General features: G+C 50.9%; 1 protein-coding gene across 4 annotated transcripts; it reads right to left on the minus strand.

Moving 5' to 3' along the window:
• Positions 1-12,786: 12,786 nt before the first annotated feature.
• WFIKKN2 (WAP, follistatin/kazal, immunoglobulin, kunitz and netrin domain containing 2) lies at positions 12,787-19,432 on the minus strand. 4 transcript variants are annotated; one of them, XM_019982085.2, is made up of 3 exons: positions 19,296-19,417; positions 19,026-19,082; positions 12,787-15,716 (listed from the first exon to the last, which is right to left on the minus strand). In XM_019982085.2, exon 3 carries the CDS (start codon positions 15,645-15,647, stop codon positions 14,196-14,198), a length of 1,452 nt encoding a protein of 483 aa, XP_019837644.1. In that variant the 5' UTR covers positions 15,648-15,716; positions 19,026-19,082; positions 19,296-19,417; the 3' UTR covers positions 12,787-14,195. The 4 variants fall into 4 exon arrangements, with proteins under 4 accessions (XP_019837644.1, XP_019837645.1, XP_019837643.1 ...); XM_019982086.2 differs by lacking the exon at positions 19,026-19,082 and having other exon boundaries at positions 19,296-19,432; XM_019982084.2 differs by lacking the exon at positions 19,296-19,417 and having other exon boundaries at positions 19,026-19,282.
• Positions 19,433-20,231: the final 799 nt, after the last annotated feature.

Below are 20,231 nucleotides of genomic sequence, written 5' to 3' on the forward strand. Positions count from 1 at the left end.
TATGGGTTTTTTTGGTACAAAATGTTAAAGTCAAACATAAGCTTCTATCCCAGCCATCAGGTTGCAGCTATTTTTAAACACTAGCTCTCCACATGCCCTTTGACAGCTTTTGAGTCTCCTTTTCCTTCCTTAGTGCTGTTGAGAGAGCTGGGAGAATATGGTTTCATAGCCTCTTTTGGAGCATGAAAGCTAGGTTGTGATATTTCCTCAAACCAGATTAGTCTCAACCACTAATTCAAAACAATTTTGAACGTCCTTTAGCCTAGAAAGGTAAGACAAGCATGGACATGGCATTGTCTAGCTGGGTTTCTAGCAGGTGAGTATAAGTTGATGACTTCTGGATACAGATAGACAGGAATACTGATACTCCTTCTATCAGTATGGCTTAAGAAATGGAATCATAGGACCCTACAACTGTCTCTTTTAGTCCAGAGTTCAGAGGTTCTGTGACACAAATTCAGTAGTTCTAGGGACAATTCCTTTTTCTGTTTTGAACTGAATGCAAGCACTCCTTTCAGATGGCTTTTCCTGGCCACCTCTCCAAACAAACATGGATTCATTTCTAGTAAGGATGAAGGCTGGATTTTTATTTGTTTTGTAATGAGTATGTCTGCTGTTTCTTCACTGATTCTTCAGATCTGCCTACTGATCTCAGAGCTCTTTTTTTTTTTTTTTAAAGAACAAGAACCTTCCTTGTTTTGTACACTACCTGCCATCATTTTTTTTTTTTTTTTTTGGCTCCACCTTGCATGAACCCACACCCCCTCCAGTGGAAGTGTGGAGTCTTAACCACAGGGCTGCAGGGAAGCCCCAATTCATTTTAAAGTTCTATAGAGTTCTGTGACTGACTTTCTGCTAATTCCTTTCTATTTCCAGGAAACATGATGGGTATCCCTAAACCATTTCAATCCAATGCTTAAGACAGCTGCAATCCCTGGACAGCCTTTCTAGAAATTAAGGTGTCACCAGAGGCCATTTAACTAAAGACTGAGAACAACCCAGTTTCCATAAAGATATAAAGGGTTTTGAACCCGAGGCTCCTGCATTGCAGGCAGATTCTTTACTGTCTGAGCCACATAAAGAGATTTAGCTGGAGAAATTTCATGGTTTTGAATCTTACAATAGATTGGAAAACAGATTGGAAGAAAGGGAGCACCATTTTTTTTTTTTTTTTTTTGGAACTTAGGAAGAAATATTTTTTGGAAGGAGATTCTTATTTAGTTCAAAGAACTTTGGGGGTTCTGTATAAAAGGAATAGAGAAATAAGACCTCATCTCCCCAGGAGCTTCTGCCAGAGGAAAAGAGTCCAACAGCAGATAGAAAAGGGTTAACAAATGTCCCTTCCATCTGCCCTTCCTTCAGGTGTGGGAAAGGTGAAAGAACAGTAAAAGAGCCTGTGTGTGTGCAGCTGCAGGACTCCTCCTGAAGACCGTTTCCCTTGATGGATATTTTGCAGAAGTTTGGAGACCCCGGACAAGTCCCCTAGTGCAGGTACACCACACTCTTCTGACGTTTACAAGTTTTCTTCCAGACTTTAACAATCAGTGGGTAGCGGCACCGGTACTTTGCATGCTACCTACTTGAATGATTTTGATATTATCAAAAGTCTTGTGGAATTGAAGTGATAACCAACCTCAGATCAGATCAGATCTGTCGCTCAGTCGTGTCCGACTCTTTGCGACCCCATGAATCGCAGCACGCCAGGCCTCCCTGTCCATTACCAACTCCCGGAGTTCACTGAGACTCATGTCCATCGAATCAGTGATGCCATCCAGCCATCTCATCCTCTGTTGTCCTCTTCTCCTCCTGCCCCCAATCCCTCCCAGCATCACAGTCTTTTCCAATGAGTCAACTCTTCGCATGAGGTGGCCAAAGTACTGGAGTTTCAGCTTCAGCATCATTCCTTCCAAAGAAATCCCAGGGCTGATCTCCTTCAGAATGGACTGGTTGGATCTCCTTGCAGTCCAAGGGACTCTTAAGAGTCTTCTCCAACACCACAGTTCAAAAGCATCAATTCTTCGGCGCTCAGCCTTCTTCACAGTCCAACTCTCACATCCATACATGACCACAGGAAAAACCATAGCTTTGACTAGACGGACCTTTGTTGGCAAAGTAATGTCTCTGCTTTTCAATATGCTATCTAGGTTGGTCATAACATTCCTTCCAAGGAGTAGGTGTCTTTTAATTTCATGGCTGCAGTCACCATCTGTAGTGATTTTGGAGCCCAGAAAAATAAAGTCTGACACTGTTCCCACTGTTTCCCCATCTATTTCCCATGAAGTGATGGGACCAGATGCCATGATCTTCGTTTTCTGAATGTTGAGCTTTAAGCCAACTTTTTCACTCTCCACTTTCACTTTCATCAAGAGGCTTTTGAGTTCCTCTTCACTTTCTGCCATAAGGGTGGTATCATCTGCATATCTGAGGTTATTGATATTTCTCCCGGCAATCTTGATTCCAGCTTGTGTTTCTTCCAGTCCAGCATTTCTCATGATGTACTCTGCATATAAGTTAAATAAACAGGGTGACAATATACAGCCTTGATGAACTCCTTTTCCTATTTGGAACCAGTCTGTTGTTCCATGTCTAGTTCTATGAAGACCTACAAGACCTTTTAGAACTAACACCCCCAAAAGATGTACTTTTCATTATAGGGGACTGGAATGCAAAAGTAGGAAGTCAAGAAACACCTGGAGTAACAGGCAAATTTGGCCTTGGAATACGGAATGAAGCAGGGCAAAGACTAATAGAGTTTTGCCAAGAAAATGCACTGGTCATAACAAACACCCTCTTCCAACAACACAAGAGAAGACTCTATACATGGACATCACCAGATGGTCAACACCGAAATCAGATTGATTATGTTCTTTGCAGCCAAAGATGGAGAAGCTCTATACAGTCAGCAAAAACAAGACCAGGAGCTGACTGTGGCTCAGACCATGAACTCCTTATTGCCAAATTCAGACTTAAATTGAAGAAAGTAGGGGAAACCACTAGACCATTCAGGTATGACCTAAATCAAATCCCTTATGATTATACAGTGGAAGTGAAAAATAGTTTTAAGGGCCTAGATCTGATAGATAGAGTGCCTGATGAACTATGGAATGAGGTTCATGACATTGTACAGGAGACAGGGGTCAAGACCATTCCCATAGAAAAGAAATGCAAAAAAGCAAAATGGCTGTCTGGGGAGGCCTTACAAATAGCTGTGAAAAGAAGAGAAGCGAAAAGCAAAGGAGAAAAGGAACGATATAAACATCTGAATGCAGAGTTCCAAAGAATAGTAAGAAGAGATAAGAAAGCCTTCTTCAGCGATCAATGCAAAGAAATAGAGGAAAACAACAGAATGGGAAAGACTAGGGATCTCTTCAAGAAAATCAGAGATAAACAACCTCAGAAGGTCAGTAATAATCATCAACATTTTATAGTATTTACTGTGTGCAGAATATTGTTCTAAGCAGTTGTACTTTTTAGCTCACTAAATTTCATAAGAAGCCTCTGAAGGTTATGCTATTTCCCTCATTTAGGGAGGGAAGTGGAGTTTGGGACATAGTTACTACCAGTAGAGTCAGGATTCGAACTGTGGGAGTCTATTTCCAAAAGTCCACGATCCTTAACCATCATACTATACTACTCCTTTGACCCCCATAGGAAGGCTTTATGAAAGAACCACACTCAATTACGTGGGAGACAGTATCTAAACTATGCTTTGTGTCATTTCCCTCTCCAAACACCTGGCCTGGTCCTTTAAGTGGTCGTTTGCTCAGCAACCCTAAACTTGTGTTAATATTAGCCTTTGCCAGGCATAGTTAGGAAAAGAAAATCTGCTGCAGAAATACAGCGGGGAGTGGGTTGTAAAAGTTTGCATGTCATGGGCTAGTTTTCAGTATCCACATCCTGCTGCTGTCCGGGTGCTCAGATTCTCTTTGAGGCACTTCACATACCTGAAGTCTTTGGTCCTGGGCTTTACTAGTCCTTACAATAGATAGCAAAAGGGTCAGACTGACTTGACGGTCAGATTCCATTCAAGTTCTTAAATTGTATCAAAGTGCTGCTGTTGCTAAGTCGCTTCAGTCATGTCCGACTCTGTGCGACCCCATAGACGGCAGCCCACCAGGCTCCCCTGTCCCTGGGCTTCTCCAGGCAAGAACACTGGAGTGGGTTGCCATTTCCTTCTCCAATGCATGAAAGTGAAAAGTGAAAGTGAAGTCGCTCAGTCGTGTCCGACTCCTAGCGACCCCATGGACTGCAGCCCACCAGGCTCCTCCGTCCATGGGATTTTCCAGGCAAGAGTACTGGAGTGGGGTGCCTTTGCCTTCTCCTGTATCAAAGTGAGGTAGCATTAAAAAAGAGCCCCTACGTTCACCCAATCAACACATTTATCGAGCATCTACTGGGTTAGGAGCTGGTGATACATATATAAGCCTGGAGAATCCCAGAGACAGAGGAGCCTGGTGGGTTGCTATCTATGGGGTCGCACAGAGTCGGACATGACTGAAGCGACTTAGCAGCAGCAGCAGCAGCAAGGGCTTATACTCTAGCAAATAATAACACACACACCAAAATAATCATACACAGGAGAATGTGGAGGTATGGAAAAAACGGAGAGAGATGACATCTGTCTGAGGGGTTCTAGCCTGGGGAGGAGTAATCAAGTTGTGAAGAATGGGTCACCTGGGGAAGCATGGGTTCTCTCAAATTCCCAGCCCCGGTGGAGGAAAAATTTGGTCCTGGTTCTTTTGCTTTATCTGATGTGTCCATAGTGGGAGAATTTGTGCTAACTCTTAGGGAAAAGAGCGGAGGCATCTGAACTAGAAGGCTTGCTAGCAGCCCCGCACTCCTAGGAAAAGCTGCTTTTAACTTTGGGTATTGTCATTTTTTTTCATTGTTCCAAGCTTTGAACAGAAGTACTGTGAAAGAGAGGTGGTTCGGAATTTATTTACTTGTGAGACCCAGGGGTGACATGGGGTGGTGAAGGAAGAAGTCCAGGGTAGAAGTGGCGGTAGTGAGGAAAGAAAGCGCAGGAAGGGAAACTATCCTGGTTTCAGCTTTAAATGCTCATCCTAAAAACCGTGTCAGGCTAGAAGCTCCCTCTAGGGGTCACCTCATTTGTTTTCCCACCTTTCGAGACAAAATTTCTTGTTTTTTGTAATTATCAGGGTTCAGAGCAGGCAGTGCCCTTCCAGGAGCTGGAGTGGGTAGAATGTGTGTGCTCACTGAACAAATCCAGACACCCCCAGCTCACACCCGCTCACTGTTCCCATCACCACATTGTTCTTCTGGCCAAGGTAGCTAGTGTTTTCAGAGCTCAGCTGTTTCACTTTCCAGCTTGGCTTTTTGGTTGCTTATAATATCTTCCAGTTTGAGCATAAATCATAGAAAGAGGCTTTGGTGAGGAAGCTTTATAATATCTAAGCAAGAGATTAATAGCCGCAAATAACTTTTCCCCTGGGTCACTTTCCCTGAGCAATGCCTTTGCCGAGTCTCCCCTAAGTTCCCTTTATGGCTAAGCACTCTCTCATCCTCTGAAAATACCACACACACTGGCCAAACCCCTTCACGTGACGTGGGACTGTCCAGAGAACGTTACTGCTCTGTACGAAGTTTGGCTCTTGCTTTGGAACAGAAAACACCAGTCTCACCCCAACATCACCAGTATGAAGAGAGAGGTCTAGGCCCCACAGGTTTCCCTCCAGACTCCTTGGTAACTGTTAAGAGCTAAGTAATGTTCTACAGGAGTGTAGGGACTTCATTAAGCCTCCAAATAAAATGACTCCTAGTAACCCTATTACTAGGCTTAGACAGCCCTAGGGTCCAGACTTCCAACTGAATCCCAAACTCACCTTGGAATAGCTGTGCCCCATGAATCTTTTTCAGCCTCAGATTTCCTAAATGAGAAAGCCTACTTGTTACAGTTAGTGTGAGGGCCACTAAGGGATACGAAGCATTGACCGTAATCCTCTTCCCCACAGGGAATGACCTGAATACTCTCTACTCTTCTGTGAGAGGGGCTTACATCCTCTCCTCTTTTAAACATGACTTTTCATGAGAATTCTACACAGTGAAACTTCCTGGTGGATTAGCAGGGAGACGGGAGGAAGCAAAAGAGAAAACGAATGTACTTCACTATTCTTGACTCTGTGGTGAAATATACATGTGGTTAAATGCATGGGCTTTGGAGTCACAGAGACTGACCTAAGCTTGGTTTCGTGCTTGGCCAGGGGCCTTCAGCAAATTAATCAATCTCTCTGAGCCTCAGTTTCATCATCTCAGAAATGGATGACATGCACACCAGAGGGTTGTAAATATTTAATGAGATAGTGTGTGTTGAGCACGTACTAGGTACTGCAGGCTATTAGTAATGGAAACTACTAACCCTGTTCTCACGGCATCTCGGAGGTAAAGAGCAGGGGTACCTTCCATGAGGCCTGAGGTAGGGACGGGTCACCACCTGTGTAAGTCTCACTGAAGCTGCATTCTGCTCATCCACGAACACTGGCCTTTCCTCTTATTAGGGTCATAGGTGAGATAGTTGGTTGTGATGATGGAGATTACTTTGAGTCTGAATTATTGGTTATACCAAGACTCTGAGGCTGTTTCCCCTTTTATTCTTTTGTCCTTTTTGGTGCATTAAGAAGGCGAATGGTGCTTGAAATAAAGGACCAGTAAGAACTCAGCTCCACGCTTGAAGGTATTAGAGCTGGGAATGGTAGGGAAATACTCTTAGGGCCTCCTTAGAGGTCCCAGATGTTCCCCATCTCTACCCCATTGCTACACTTATCTCTCACTGCTTCCAGTGCAACTCAGGATGTGTGTCTCTCTCTCCTCTCCTCTCTGGCTACCCTTATCCTAGACTCTTCCTTTGTCAGCAAAGGAGACTGTATGTGTTCTTACTTTGCTGTCCAAGGGCAGCTTTGGAGAGAGGGGCCCGTTCTCATCTCCTGGTTCTTTCCAGCTATGAGTGGGAACATGCAACAGCAATTATCTCCAACCAGCTGGAGCTACCAGGCCCAGGGCTGACTCCTACTAGAGAGGCACTGTGGGAACAGTTATTATTCATTACTTACAGATGAAGATACTGAGGCATGAGAGCTTAACTTATCCAAAGTCACAGAGCCAGTGTTTGAGCCCAGATAGTTTGACTCAAGAGCCCATGCTCTGTCTGCCATGACTCTGGCCTTCCGTCATGGCCACTCACCCTGTATACCGCAGAAATTGGAGGGCTTAAGGCCTAAAATATCTGGTGCCTCTTTTATTAATAAAAGTCTTATGCAATTCAGTTCTAACAGCAATGACCATAACAAAATAATTCTTAGACCTTTAGTCAGCACTTCCATGGCATCTCTGAAGACCTGTGGAGTACCTGGCCCACCAGTGTGAGCACTTCACAGTTGTCGTGGGTGCCGTGTCATGCCATGAGCATATTTAGTTGGTAGCCCCTGCTGTCTGCCTCCTATCAGCAGCCCTTGTCCACCATATTTAGCCAAAGTTTTGGTAAACTCATCTTCCCCTGAGTGCCACACTGCTGGGGCTTGGTGTGTATGGACTCTCTTGTGTGCCTGTTTTGTGTACCTATTCTGGGATTACTTTGGTGGGTGGGGGTCTTCACTGCAGTACACAGGCTTTCTCTAGTTTTGGTGCCTGGGGACTTCTCTCCAGCTGTAGTGCATGGGCTTCTCCTGTTTCAGAGCACGTGGGCTTCAATTGTTGTGGCCCACAGGTTCAGTTGCCCAGCAGCATGTGGGATCTTAATTCCCCCAACCAGGCTCAAACCCGTGTCCCCTGTGTTGGAAGGCGGATTCTTAACTGCTGGAGCACCAGGGAAATTCCAGGGAAATTCAGGAACTTCATTTGCAAGAAGGCTTACAGGAGACTTCTGTGAGAGAGGATGAGGGGGTTTTTTTGAGGTTGAGATCGGAGTCCAGAGACAGTGGGGTAATTCCACAAGCCCCTGTGGGACTAGGACCCATGAGACTAAAACCAGGAGCTGCCCAAGGAAGCAGGAATCCCGGAGTCCTTGGCAGGGCAGGAGCCTAGAGTCAGGACCCCCACCCCTACACAAGATTTCTGAGAAAACAAGAATTACAGTTTAATCCTTTGTAACAGTCCTATCCAACAGAATTTTCTGTGATGACTGTCCAATATGGTAGCCACCACACACATGACATGTGACACTTGGACTATAGATGGGAGGCTGAGGAACTGAATTTTTAAATTTTATCATTAATTCCTATGAAGTCATTTACATGAACTCAATACTGTTGAAGGGTGCAGTTTTATAACTTTCTGTACAGCCTTGGCACTCCTGGAGGAGTAGAAGTGGTGGTTATGGATGTTCAGGAGGGGCTTGGCCATTAGGGGCCCTCAGCCTTAAGCCAAATGGTTAAAATATATATGTCACCCTGGAAAGAATATGGTCACTAAAGTCAGACAGACCTAGGATCCAGACAGACCTAGGATCCAGACAGATCCTGGCTCTTGGGCAAACTTGCCCTTTAAATGTTTAATCCTTTAAACATTAAAGGATTAAGGATTAAACTGGACAACAAATGTAAAGTGCCGATCAGAGTTGTTCGTACCTGGGGACTCCCTGGTGGTCCAGTGGTTACCAGTGCTTTCACTGCTGGGGTCCAAGCTTCAATCTGTGGTGGGGCAGTGAGATCCCACAAGTCCCGTGATGCAGCAAAAAAAAAAAAAAAAAAGGACTTCCCTGGTGGCGCAGTGGATAAGAATCCTCCTGCTTATGCAGGGGACACAGGTTCAATTCCTGGTCCAGGAAGATCCCACATGCTGCAGGGCAGCTACGGCCGTGCGCCACAACTTCTGAACCCACATTCTAGGGCCCGCTGAGCCACAACTAACGAGCCCGGGTACTGCCACTACTGAAGCCTGTGCACCCAGAGCCTGTGCTCCACAGAGCAGACCCCGCAACAAGAAGCCCATGCACCACAGTGAAGAGTAGCCTGTGCGCGCCACGACCAGAGAAACCCGCTCACAGCAGCAAAACCTCAGTGCAACCAAAACAATAAAGAAGAAAAAAAAAAAATTTTTTTAAGGGGTCCCTGAAGGAGCAGCATTAGCAGCGCTTGAAATCTTAAAAAAAAAAATTGTTCCTGCTCAAATGCCCACCTCTTCTCTTCTAGCACCGTGCTCCCCCACTGCTGGAGGTCCTCACTTCTACCCCAGGCCTTGTCTCTACTTCTTGGGTGTTCACACAGAAAGAAGACAAAACAGTCACCTTCCTCTGCCAGATCTGGGTGTGTGCCTCACACCAAGACAGAAAACAAATGATTGGGGTGGGTATATCATCATCCTGTCAGGTCTCTGGCGGCATCCTGAAGACTTGAAAAGGACAGGAAACACCCAGATACCTCATCTCACCTCAACAGATGCGCTGGGAAGAGGTCCTACCAATGGGAGGGTCCAGTCCTCAAAATGTTGGGAATGAGGCCTGTTCTCCCCTTGTCTGGGAGGCCAGGGTGTGGCTGGAGACCTGGATGCCAGAGCTCCACATCCTAGGGTAAGTTGGGGTAGAATACGGAGACTCCATCACAGCCCTAGAATAGGAGCTAGAGAGGAGGGAAGGAGAGGGTGGTGGGCTGCCCACCTGCCACCCCTACCCTCTCCCTTGGGCATTGCCAGCTGGAGGGTTAAGCTTCCTTCCTCCTAACACACCGCTTGAGTGAGGAGTGTCGCTTGACCTCAGGGCACATTCCAGAATGAGGTCACAGCCAAGAATAGGACAGGGGAACCCTGCCCTCCATACTGACTGTATTAATCACTCCCAGAGCCAGAGAGAGACTTCAGACTCCTTGGAGAGGTGGGAGGAGGAGGAGGGGACAGTATCAACCCAGAGGAGCCCCTTCACACCCTCGAAGTTGTCCTGTGCACCGCCTGGCCCTTGGTCCTAGGGCCATTTGTTCATCCAGCGAATCCTTCTGGAACTCTGTGAGCTGGGCCCACGGGCCTCCCAGAGCCCTAAACCGTGACTCTGGCCAGGAAACAGTGCAAGTGTAAAGGGAGACAGAAACTCAGAGTGTTTGTGCAGCCTGGGGACAATGGAGGCACCCAAGGAGCTGAGTCCTGAAGGATGAGTAGGCTCAGGAATCTAGGCCATGACTGCTCTTGCGTGTGATAGAAATAACCACGTGACGCGTAGGATCATATGCATGGGGTGGTGTGCGTGAGGCTGACGAGAGGCAGGCTCTTTGGAGACATTTGAGTTCCTGATGGGATTCCACACTGCCCAGCCCAGAGCTCTGTGTGTGTGTGTGTGTGTGTGTGTGTGTGTGTGTGTGTGTGTGTGTGTGAGAAACAGCATAGTGTGAGCACAAAGAGCCTAGAAATCAGACTGCCTTGGTTCAAGTTTTGGCTCTGTCCCTTAATGGCTGGGTGATCTTGGGCAAGTTTCTTATCCTCTCTCACCTCAGCTTTCCTACTTACAAAACAGCTTCTGTCTCCCACGTGTGTGATGGAGATGACAAGAGAAGACACCCAGGGCCTGTACTGTAGTAACCACCCACTCGATGCTGAAGTTACAGAAGGACAGCTGGACACAGGGCATCCTCCTCAGCCTGAGGAAATTGCGATGTGGCTGTGTGTTTATTCTCCCCCTTTCTTCATCAGGTTCTGCCCCTACTCCCCGCTCTCTGGCCTCACTATCCAGGGGATGACATCAGACTATGGAGCAGCTGGGCAGACAATGGAACGGAGTGTCCTCGGAGATCAGAGGTGCTGGGGGAGGCAGAGGGTGGAAAAAGCCAAGCTGCCATGCCCCAGAGGCCTCAGGGCTGGTCTGGAGACAGCCAGCACCAGAACAAGCTTCTGAAGAGGCAAATGGAGAGACCAGAGGAGGATTGCAGGGGGTCGGGGGGTGCAGGGCAGACAACAGATGCTAGGAGGGGAGGAATGAATGTCCAGTGTAGACAGGAAAGCAGGTGAATCTGACTTCAGACCTGAAGGAGGGCTCAATCCCGCTATGTCCTGGGGCCAAATCTCCCAGTGGGGCAGCCTCTCGAGATCATCTGGCAACCAGGCCCTGGGACTTCAGTTCATCCTGCACTGAGCACCTTTCAGAAGTCAGTTCCTGTGTAAGCAAGACACACAGACTGGTTTCAAGGACAGAAAACAAATGCCATGTGGTGGGTCCACAAGGACGATTGACTGTATCCACCCTTTCCCCAAACACCTATGTTTTACAAATCCCAAACCAGCCTATGTGGAGCAGTCAGTTCTGAGCAGCAGAATACAATATTTGAGACGATATGGTCTCTGAGCCTGCAAAAGCCGAAATCTGGGTGGAAGAGCAAGGGGAGGGCTCAGGTCTTGGGGGCCTGCTCTCAGCCAGGGAGCTGCTGAGGGCATGGAGGGGCCCAGGGGCAGCATCTGTGCCAGGTTCTGTTTTCTAGGCTTTGCAGGTTGACACATAATAGGGTTGAACTCCCCAAGTCTCCATGGTGTTCTGTCCTACAGGTGAGGAAACTGAGGCTCAGAGAGATGGCAGATATGTGTCAGAGCCCAGATTCCGCCTTAGGTGGGTCTGACTCCACAGGCTGGGCCTTCTCACCCTGCCAAGGTGGGGCTGGAGTGTGACAGGGACCCTAAGTCTGTGGCTATGTGTCAGCAGCGAGCCTGTGAGAGGAAGCCTGAGATTGGACCCCTGAATCTCACACCTCCACCACATAGTCACGGGGCTCAGCCCCACATCTATGCAAGTGGAGGGAAGTGGGGAGGTGACAAATGCTGGCATGTGGGCGCTTGCCCCCTCAGATTCGAAGGTGATGTGCTATTATTAGGGCACCTCGACCTAGAAGCAGGTACAATAGTGTGTCCTCACTCTGAGGGAGAGTGAGGAGCCAAGTCCTCACCCAGGTTTCAAGACCTGCATGGGTGGGTCCTGAGCCTGTGCTCACACCTTCTTGGCTAAGTTCTGTGCTCAGCATTTTCTTGGTGGTGACTTGAGAAGCTCCCATTCCTCTGGCCTCTCTTCTCTCTCAAGGAGCAGCTTGTCTTCTTGATCCCAACCCCTCCTTATTGCAGGGAATTATCTCTAAAGAGGGATTGGCCTGACTGGGCTGAACTGAGCCTGAATTCTTCCTTTGGGCTGTGGCCCGGAAAGACCAGAGAAAGGCAAAGGGATCCGGTGTCCCTCGTGCTGAGCTGGCTTCCAGCCTAGGGGACAGACAAGCTGGGGTCATGCCCTGGCTGCAGGCTCCTGAGCACATCTCTGGGAAGGGGAGCTGCCAGGAGCCCCTGAGACCAAAGGTACTGCTGCTGCAGACTGGAAACCTGATCACATGCTCTGAGCACCCAAGGCTTTGGGATCAGCCTTACCCAGAGACCCCTCTAGGGAGTCACAGCCAGACAGAAAGGTCCCCCTGCCCACTCCTGTCTCCTCCACTTTCACGCCCCTAAATTCATCACCAGTGGGGTCTGGAATCCACCATGACCCACTGTGCTATTGTGAGGGGGCGGGGGACTGAACTGAGTACAAAGCAGAACACCTGGGCTTCCACCCCATGCCTTCCTGCCCGAGTTCCTGGCTGAGTCACCTGGCCTCAGCTCTCCTGTGCCTAATGCACAAAGCTTCAGTGAGCACCACAGTCAGGAGTCATGGAGCTGCAAAATGAGCCAAGTGTTAGCAGTGTCTCTCCATCACTCAAATGGGATCCAGTTGGCTAGATTCCCCTGTGCTCCCCCCAAGGTAGGTCACCAAAGCAAATGACACTGCCCACCACTTCCCTCTCCCACCTATGCATTAGCCCAAGTGACTCACACAGGAAGGGCTGTCGATACTATGGGCTTTTAATTGGTTATCTTCCCCCTACATTTGAGGAAGAAATGAGAATGCCCCACAATGATCTTCTTCAGCTTTGGAGGGGCATGGACATAATGAAGGCTGAGGAGGATTGAAGAGGGGTAGATGAAGAGCTGACAGTGGCTTTCTCAAGTCCTAAATCTAGTAGTGGGGTAGCAGACTTGTCCTGGAAGTCCCGAAACAGAAATCAACAAGCTGCCACATCCTCAGACTGGCCCTCCCAGTCCTCACCTAGAGTCTTCCTCCAGGTCCCTGCAGCTCCAGAGACTACCACCAGATGGGAGCATCGAGCAGCATTCCTTTCCCTTCCCAAGCCGACCTCCCGGTCTTCCCTCTTCTTTCACCAACCCACTTCCCTGCCTTGCTTTTCCTCTTCCTTTATTTCTCTTCCCATCAGAACAGATCCTGGGGCTTCTACTGACTTTATGTCTGAGGAAGCGAGGGGCAACTGAGAGCTCACTATCTGTTGAAGGGATCTTTTGCCAGCTGGGAGCTCCAGCCATTAATCTGCTGCTGGGAGAGCCCTGGGATCTGGACATTCGTGTTCGATCACTGTGAGCTGGGCAGTAGCTAACATCTCTCTGTGGTCCTGGCACCTGGCACCCAGTAAGTGTTCAGAAAACGTCCACTGACTTGGACTGAATAAAACTGAATCAATACATCAATAATCAATAAACCAATCAATAAACCCAGGGAGAAGAAGCATGACAAACATATTCTGCTTGTGCTGTGGTGGCCTCAGAGACTGCTAGGCCAACACGATCAAAGCACAGGCTGGCCACCACCCAAAGGACTTGCCTGGCAGCCTCCACTTAAGGCAAGCTGTGCACTGGGCTGGATCCTGCCTCCTGCTTCCTGCTTCCCACCACCCTCACCATGAGGTGGTCTCTGTTCATAGTGCTCTGGAGGGCTGTGGGGAGTTTATGCAATTAGTTCCTGGGCCCTCCTTTCTATCCCCACCTACCTTTTTAGCAAACCAATTCATTCAGTTATTCCTGTGACCATCCTGCAGCCAGCCACCATCTCTAGAATCCTGCCTGGGAGTCTGGCTGTGGGCAGGGAGTCTGGGAGAGCCAGGGGAGGGAGTAGTCAGCCAAAAGAAGATAACAAAGTCAGAGGAGACTGGCCATCAGGAATAACCTGCAAATGTAGGTTGGCTTCTTTTGTTCCCCCCCTCCCGCCCCCGCCCCATTATCAAGCCCAAAGAATAGAAGCTGATTTAAGATCCTCTGGTGGCTTTTTTCTGATGCATTGACCTCTATTCCCCTCTTGGCCTAAGACTGTCTAATCTGACCTTGCCCAGTTTGCTGACTGAGGGGCACCAGGAACGGGTAAATAGAAGAGGATCAGAAAGAGGGCTGGGGAGAGGCAGAGGGCTTCACTGCAAGCCTGGGAAGTCCTTGAGGACATCGCAGGTTTTCTTGTGCATGACCTCACGCAGCTTCCGAGCCCGCCGGGTGCTCGAGGCTCCCACAAAGCTGTCGGGCCGCAGCACGGCCATGCCGCCGTCCACCTCGCCCATGATGATGAGCGGCGCCTCGCCCACTGTCACGTTGGGGCAGGGGCAGGTCCAGTCCATGTGGAGCAGAGTGACCTCCAACGGCTCCTGGCCCAGGAACTTGAGGCCCATCTTCTCATCCTTTAGGACCTCGTCCACAGTCACCAGGGCACGGCCTGAATCGGGCTCCTCGGTCAGCTCGGAGATTCGGCCCAAGATAACAAAGTCACTCCGACAGAAGCTGGTGACAAGCTTCTGCCTTGGCTTGCAGGCCCGGCAGCGCTGGTTCCCCCGAGGGAACGGGCAGGACTCCTCGCAGTCCTCGCGGCTCTCAAAGTTGTTGCCGTTGCCCTCGCAGCCGCCATAGACAAAGGACTGGCACTGGCCTGTCTGGCTGTTGTAGGCCCAGCGGGGCACATAGGCCTTGCAGGGCCCCTGCAAGGCAGGCAGGCTGCACATGGCCAACGACCCACTCATGCAGGCCAGCATGCAGGCCTCATAGGTCTCAAAGTGGTTGCGGTTGCGGTGGCAATGGCCGAAGGTGAAGGTCAGGCAGTTGTTGGCTTGGGCGTCGAAGTACCAGCGGGTCTGCTCCTCACCGCAATCGTCGCTGTCAGGGGGTTTCAGGCACTCAGCTGCGGGGAAGGCTGTGCCGTTGGGGCTACTCTCTGCGGTGGCTGAAGCCTGACCCCCACTGACCACCGACAGTGGGAAGTCAGCGCGCAGGACGCCAGCAGCGTTGCGGGCTGTGCAGGTGTAGATGCCAGCATCCTGGGGCTGGGCGTTGTAGATGACCAGCTGGGCGATGTTGGTGACCACCACGTTGCCGCGCACATGGTTGGGTCTCATGACCACGTTCTCCCGGTCCTCCAGCTGTTTCTCCCAGGTGATCTCAGGCCGGGGTCGGCCCACCACATCACAGAGAAAGCTCACCGTCTCACCCACAGTGACTGACTGGTGCGCAGGGTGGTTGAGCAGAGCTGGGGCCGTGGCGTCCAGCCCAGGGGTCTCTGGAGGAGCCGTGGTGGGATGCACAGTGGTCTCGGGGGGTGAGGGGCTGGTGTTGGGCCAGGTGAAGTGATAGCGGCAGGTGACGACAGCCAGCGTGATGCCCTTGGAGCAGGCTTCAGCGTCCATGTAGCAGCGGTTATAGTAGGTGAGGCCATCCGAGGCGCAGGTAAAGCTGGGCTCCTTCTCACAGCGATCTCTGCATTTGCACACTGGCTGGCCATCCCAGATGTCACATTCAGAGCCCTGCTGCAGACACATGAAGTGGTCGCACGTGGCCTCCTTGGGCATGCCCACGGGGCCCTTCTTCCCCTTCACATCCATGTAGCGGGCCGCCACGCAGCTCTTGGTCCCACACACGTTGGGGCAGCACTTCTCATAGGTCTCACACTCCTGGGGAGAGCCAGATGGAGAGGTCTGAGCAAGGAGAAGGAAGAGGGCACAGGCTTCCCCCAACTTCCCCCATGGTTTACAGGGAAGGGAACTGATATGTGCTCACCTATCATGAGAAAATCATCTTGATATAATAACTAATGTATTCGTAGCACCCACTTTTTTCCAGGCCTTCTTCTAAAAATGTTTACAACTGTCAACTTATCTCGTGCTCATTACAGTGGGTGTAACCATCATTCTCACTTCACAGGCAATGATAACTGAGGCACCGAGGGATAAGGTAACTTGCCCAAGGTTGCACACAGCTAGCAGTGTGGGAAGAGGCAGATCACATACTCCATGAGGAAAAGTCTTCCTACTACCATGAGATGAAATGAGAATGTGAAGACTAAGCGAGGTGACATTCAAGCCCGCAGAGCTGGGAACTGGTGGGAAAGGACTTCAAGCTCCAGGTGGTGGGATTCAGAAATGAGAGTTTTTTGTCTGCAACTTATCATTCCCACAGTGAGGTGTCACCTGGAACAATGGAGCCCGCCTTTGTGTCTTTTCCATTGGGAATGCCCTGGCCAAATGCTAAAAAGGAAAAGTCAGACACTGCTGGGACAGCTGTTCAAAGCTGTGCTTGTGCACAAGACATGCACGTGTACACACCAGGCAGCTCTCATGTTGGCCCCTGTTCATCCAAAGCCTAGAGGAAGGGCGGGCAAGACAGGCCCAGGACATCAGGTCTCACCACTGTGGGCTGTGCTAGTTCCAACACGTGAGACTTTGCATGGGGAAATCAATAGCAAAAAAAAAAGTCCCCTTGTGTGGCAAAGGTCAGCCAGGCCGTCATCGAGGACTTGCCAGGCTGTAATTCCTTCTGATTCTCTGTGGAGCCATGAAAGGCGTTAGTCTAATTCCTCAAAATTAGCAACATGCTCTGGGGCTGACACAAACAAGGATTTCACGTGGTGTTTTCTCCAGGATGTGGGCAATGCCCCTAATCCTGAGCCCTGGTCATGGCTCTGTGAGCCGCTCCCCACCAGGGCCGGCCTCATGCGGCCGCATCAGCTGAGGGCTGCATGGAGCCTGCCTGCTAGACTTGTTTACTGTTTTTCCCTCTCGGCTCAGAATGGGGACTTTGTTTTGCAGCCCTTGCTTGGCATAGGCTTCTAGGCCACACCAGGGAGGCTCTAGGGCAGGGATGGACAGATTTCAGAGCCGGGTTCTGAAGGAGAGGGACCTAGTGGGGGTGAGGGCAGGAGGGGGCTGAGCAGCAGGAGAACCTGCTCCTTGCCCGAGCATCCCGCGGTTCCTTGAAGACTCTGGCCTAGGAATCTCCTTCTGGACTTGGAGGTCCATGAAAGACCAGGTGCTTGGGGAAAGGGAAAGGTACTTCTGGGCACAGAAAACCTGGAGGGAATTTTCAGAACAGTTTTTGCTTAAGGGCTCAGAATGTATCCATAGGCTAAATCCCCAGCCTCACAGAGGAGCTTCTCCCCAAGACATAAAATCAGCCAGAGTCTCACTGTCTCCAAGCCCCACCTGATTTATCAGGCCAGGCTGTGCCCCTGAAACAGCCTTGCCTACAAATGTAGCCAACCAACCGCCTGACCTCAGCCGGATAGGAACACTTTTCCACCCTTACCCAGGCTTTATCTTCCTTTCCCTCGGCTCCCCCATTGCTCATGAACAGTGAAAGGCTGGGATTGTCCCCTGGGCTCTCTGAGGGACAGGCCACTCTCTCTAGGACCAGTCTGTGCTCTCATAGGTTATGTACATTTGGCAGAGGGAGCACCCTGGTGATGCCCAGACAGGCCCGAGCCCAGCAGCTGCCAGACTGTCAGGAATTACCTCTGCCTAGGCAGGTGCCAGGTACTAGCACGCGCTTCACCCTGGGAGAAGTAACAGAAACAACCCTTGAATGCAGGAGCAGGGAGAGAATTGTCCTAGAACCAGGTAGAGCCAGGCCTGCCCTGAGCACTGGGAGGATTGGGGGATCACCCAGGTTGGAACCTAGTCCACTTCCCTCTCGCAGACACCCAGAGAGTCTATTCAGATCCACTCCTGCCCACCCTCCCCATCAGCCTGCACTGATCTCAGGGTCAGGGTCCTAACCCCAGAGGTGGCCCAGAGGCTGGATGAAGCATCAGCTCTGTGGTCAGATGGATGCGGATCTGACCTCCCTGGCCCTGGAGCCTTGTGCTTGTCCTGAGATTCTCTCTCACCTGTTGACAGGGTGCGGGTGGGTTGTGCCAGTCTCTCTGATGTGCCTGGCATAGCACTGGCTCAGAGCAGCCCTCAGCAGACCTGAGAACAGGAATCTGAGGATTTCCAGTCCCTGAGAAATTCCCACATCAAGTCCATCTCTTCTTCCAGGCCTTGAAGTTAAGACATCGCACCCTGTTTATGTCCGTGTGGCCCAGGGGCCAGATTCTTTCCCGTTTTGAGTCGTTCTCACCACCCAGCTCCCACTCTGCCTCGCCAACAAGACTGCTTGGCCTGGCTCAGGCCTCCGGGTTCACACTCACCTGGTCCGTCTCACACTCCCGCTTGCAGGTGCTCTGGGCATCCACCCAGAGGTTGGGGTTCATGTCGTTGGGACAGATGCCGGCGTGAGAGTATCGGAGGGGTGGCAGGGCCAGGCCTCGAGGGGGCACCCCAAGCAGCAGCAACAGCAGGGCTGCCCCCTGCCCCCAGCGGGACCAGGAACGGCAGCCCCGCAGGGCCCACATGCTGAGGTCTGCAGCGGCCAGAGACCTCCCCTGAGAGGACGCCAGGGCTGGGCCCCTGGGCCTTCTGCTCCTCAGGGCTGCAGACACCTGCCCTGCCGACCCCAGTGGGCCTCCGTGGGCTGCTGCGGCTGCTGCGGCTGCCTCCACCGAGTCTGTGGAGTCCGCCAGGCTGCGGAGCCTCAGATAAAGGGAGCTCCCTCTCCGGAGTGTGCCGGGAGAGGAGCCGCACCGGGGCCAGAGCCTGGATTTATGTCCTGGGCGCGCCACCCGAGTGGGAGCGAGCTAACCTGACGCCTGTCACAGGCAGGCTGCCGGCTCCTCTGTCCTGTGGCTGATCACAGACTTGTTGCAGAAAAAAAAAAAGCTGGAAGCAGTTTAGGCGGCGTATCTGGCACGGTGGGACACCTGCTTGTTTTTGACTCCAGGAGGCCTTTAACCCCTTCAGGGGCCAGAAATGGCATGTGCTTTGGGGGGAGCTGGCTCCAGGACACGCCAGCTCACTGTACTACATGAAGAGGCTTGCTTCCCTTCCCCCCACCTCTCGGCCGGGCCCCCTCCTCCCGTTGGCCACCTCCGAAGAACACACACTCACTTGTTACAACGAGGGACCTGCAGCCGCAGGGTTAGCATCGCCGGCCCGATAGTACATCTGAGAGCAAATGACGTGGAAAAACAACAAGTTCACGGCCATTCCAGGGCGGGCCTGAGCAGCCTGTGCTGTGTAAGCCGACTCCCACCCCAGCACCAGGTCCCAGGGTAGGGGGGGGCGTGCGGACAGCCCCCTATCTCTCTATCCTGGGCAGTTTGCGTCTCAAGTTCCAACTTCGGTGAATTTTCCCCAAATCATTCCAGAGACACATACCAGCTATGCTCCAGCTCCCCCAGCTCCGGGACGTATCACATTCCTGCTCCTCGACTGACACACTCCCCGCTCCAAGAGAAGCTACGTGGTCACAGTGTCTCAGGACAGTGCTGGGCAGCTGAGCCGCCTCGCTGATGACCATGAAGCCTTTGCCCAGGAAGAGCCAGTTGGCTGTCGTCTCCCCACTTTATGAAGGAGAAGGTCACCCCTGGTGAGCAGCAGTAGGATATTTCCTGGGGTCATAACGTGGGCCAGACTGTGTGCATTGTCTCATTTAATCCTCACAACAAACTGTGCCTTCGTTTTAGATTTGAGGAAAAGATAGGGTAAGCAACTTGCCCTGTGTCACACAGCTATGTGACCCCACCATTAATGCAGGGACCCTAGTTTGCAGGGCCTTTGAAATCAACCCTCCCCACCAAGCTGTCAAACTGCTGTCAAGGGGGCAACCCGACTCTAGTCTCTACAAGCTGAACAAGAAGTTTGTGAAACATCAAGGACAGTATTGAAGGAGGAGCCAGGAAAAGAGCCAGAAGCTGCCAGGGGGTGGGGAAGAGAGAGGTTACTTTTTCAAGGCCAACTGCAAAGGATTTGGGGAGCAGTAACCAAGCTGCTGTGTCCCAGGGGCAGCAGATGGTGGTGCGGCCCCAATCTTTTCACAGACGGAGATACTGAGTGCCAAGCCCGGGCCACTCTCCCCTCAGGCCAGACCTCAACCTCTAGCTGCTCTGTAGAAGGGCGTGCCCCTCCCTCCACCCTGCAGATTTTGCTTCTTCCTCTCGAGCAGGGTATTGCCTCCTCCCCTGAGCCAATTCCTTCCTGTCTGTGGGTCATTCTGCAAGATCTGTCTTTTCTGCTTATGTCAAAGAGCTAATGAAGGGTGTCAGATCCTAATCCCCTAAATTATTGGAATAAACTTCCCTCCGAGGCTGGTCC

Source organism: Bos indicus, chromosome 19, assembly GCF_029378745.1.
Source record: "Bos indicus isolate NIAB-ARS_2022 breed Sahiwal x Tharparkar chromosome 19, NIAB-ARS_B.indTharparkar_mat_pri_1.0, whole genome shotgun sequence".
NCBI lineage: Eukaryota > Metazoa > Chordata > Mammalia > Artiodactyla > Bovidae > Bos > Bos indicus.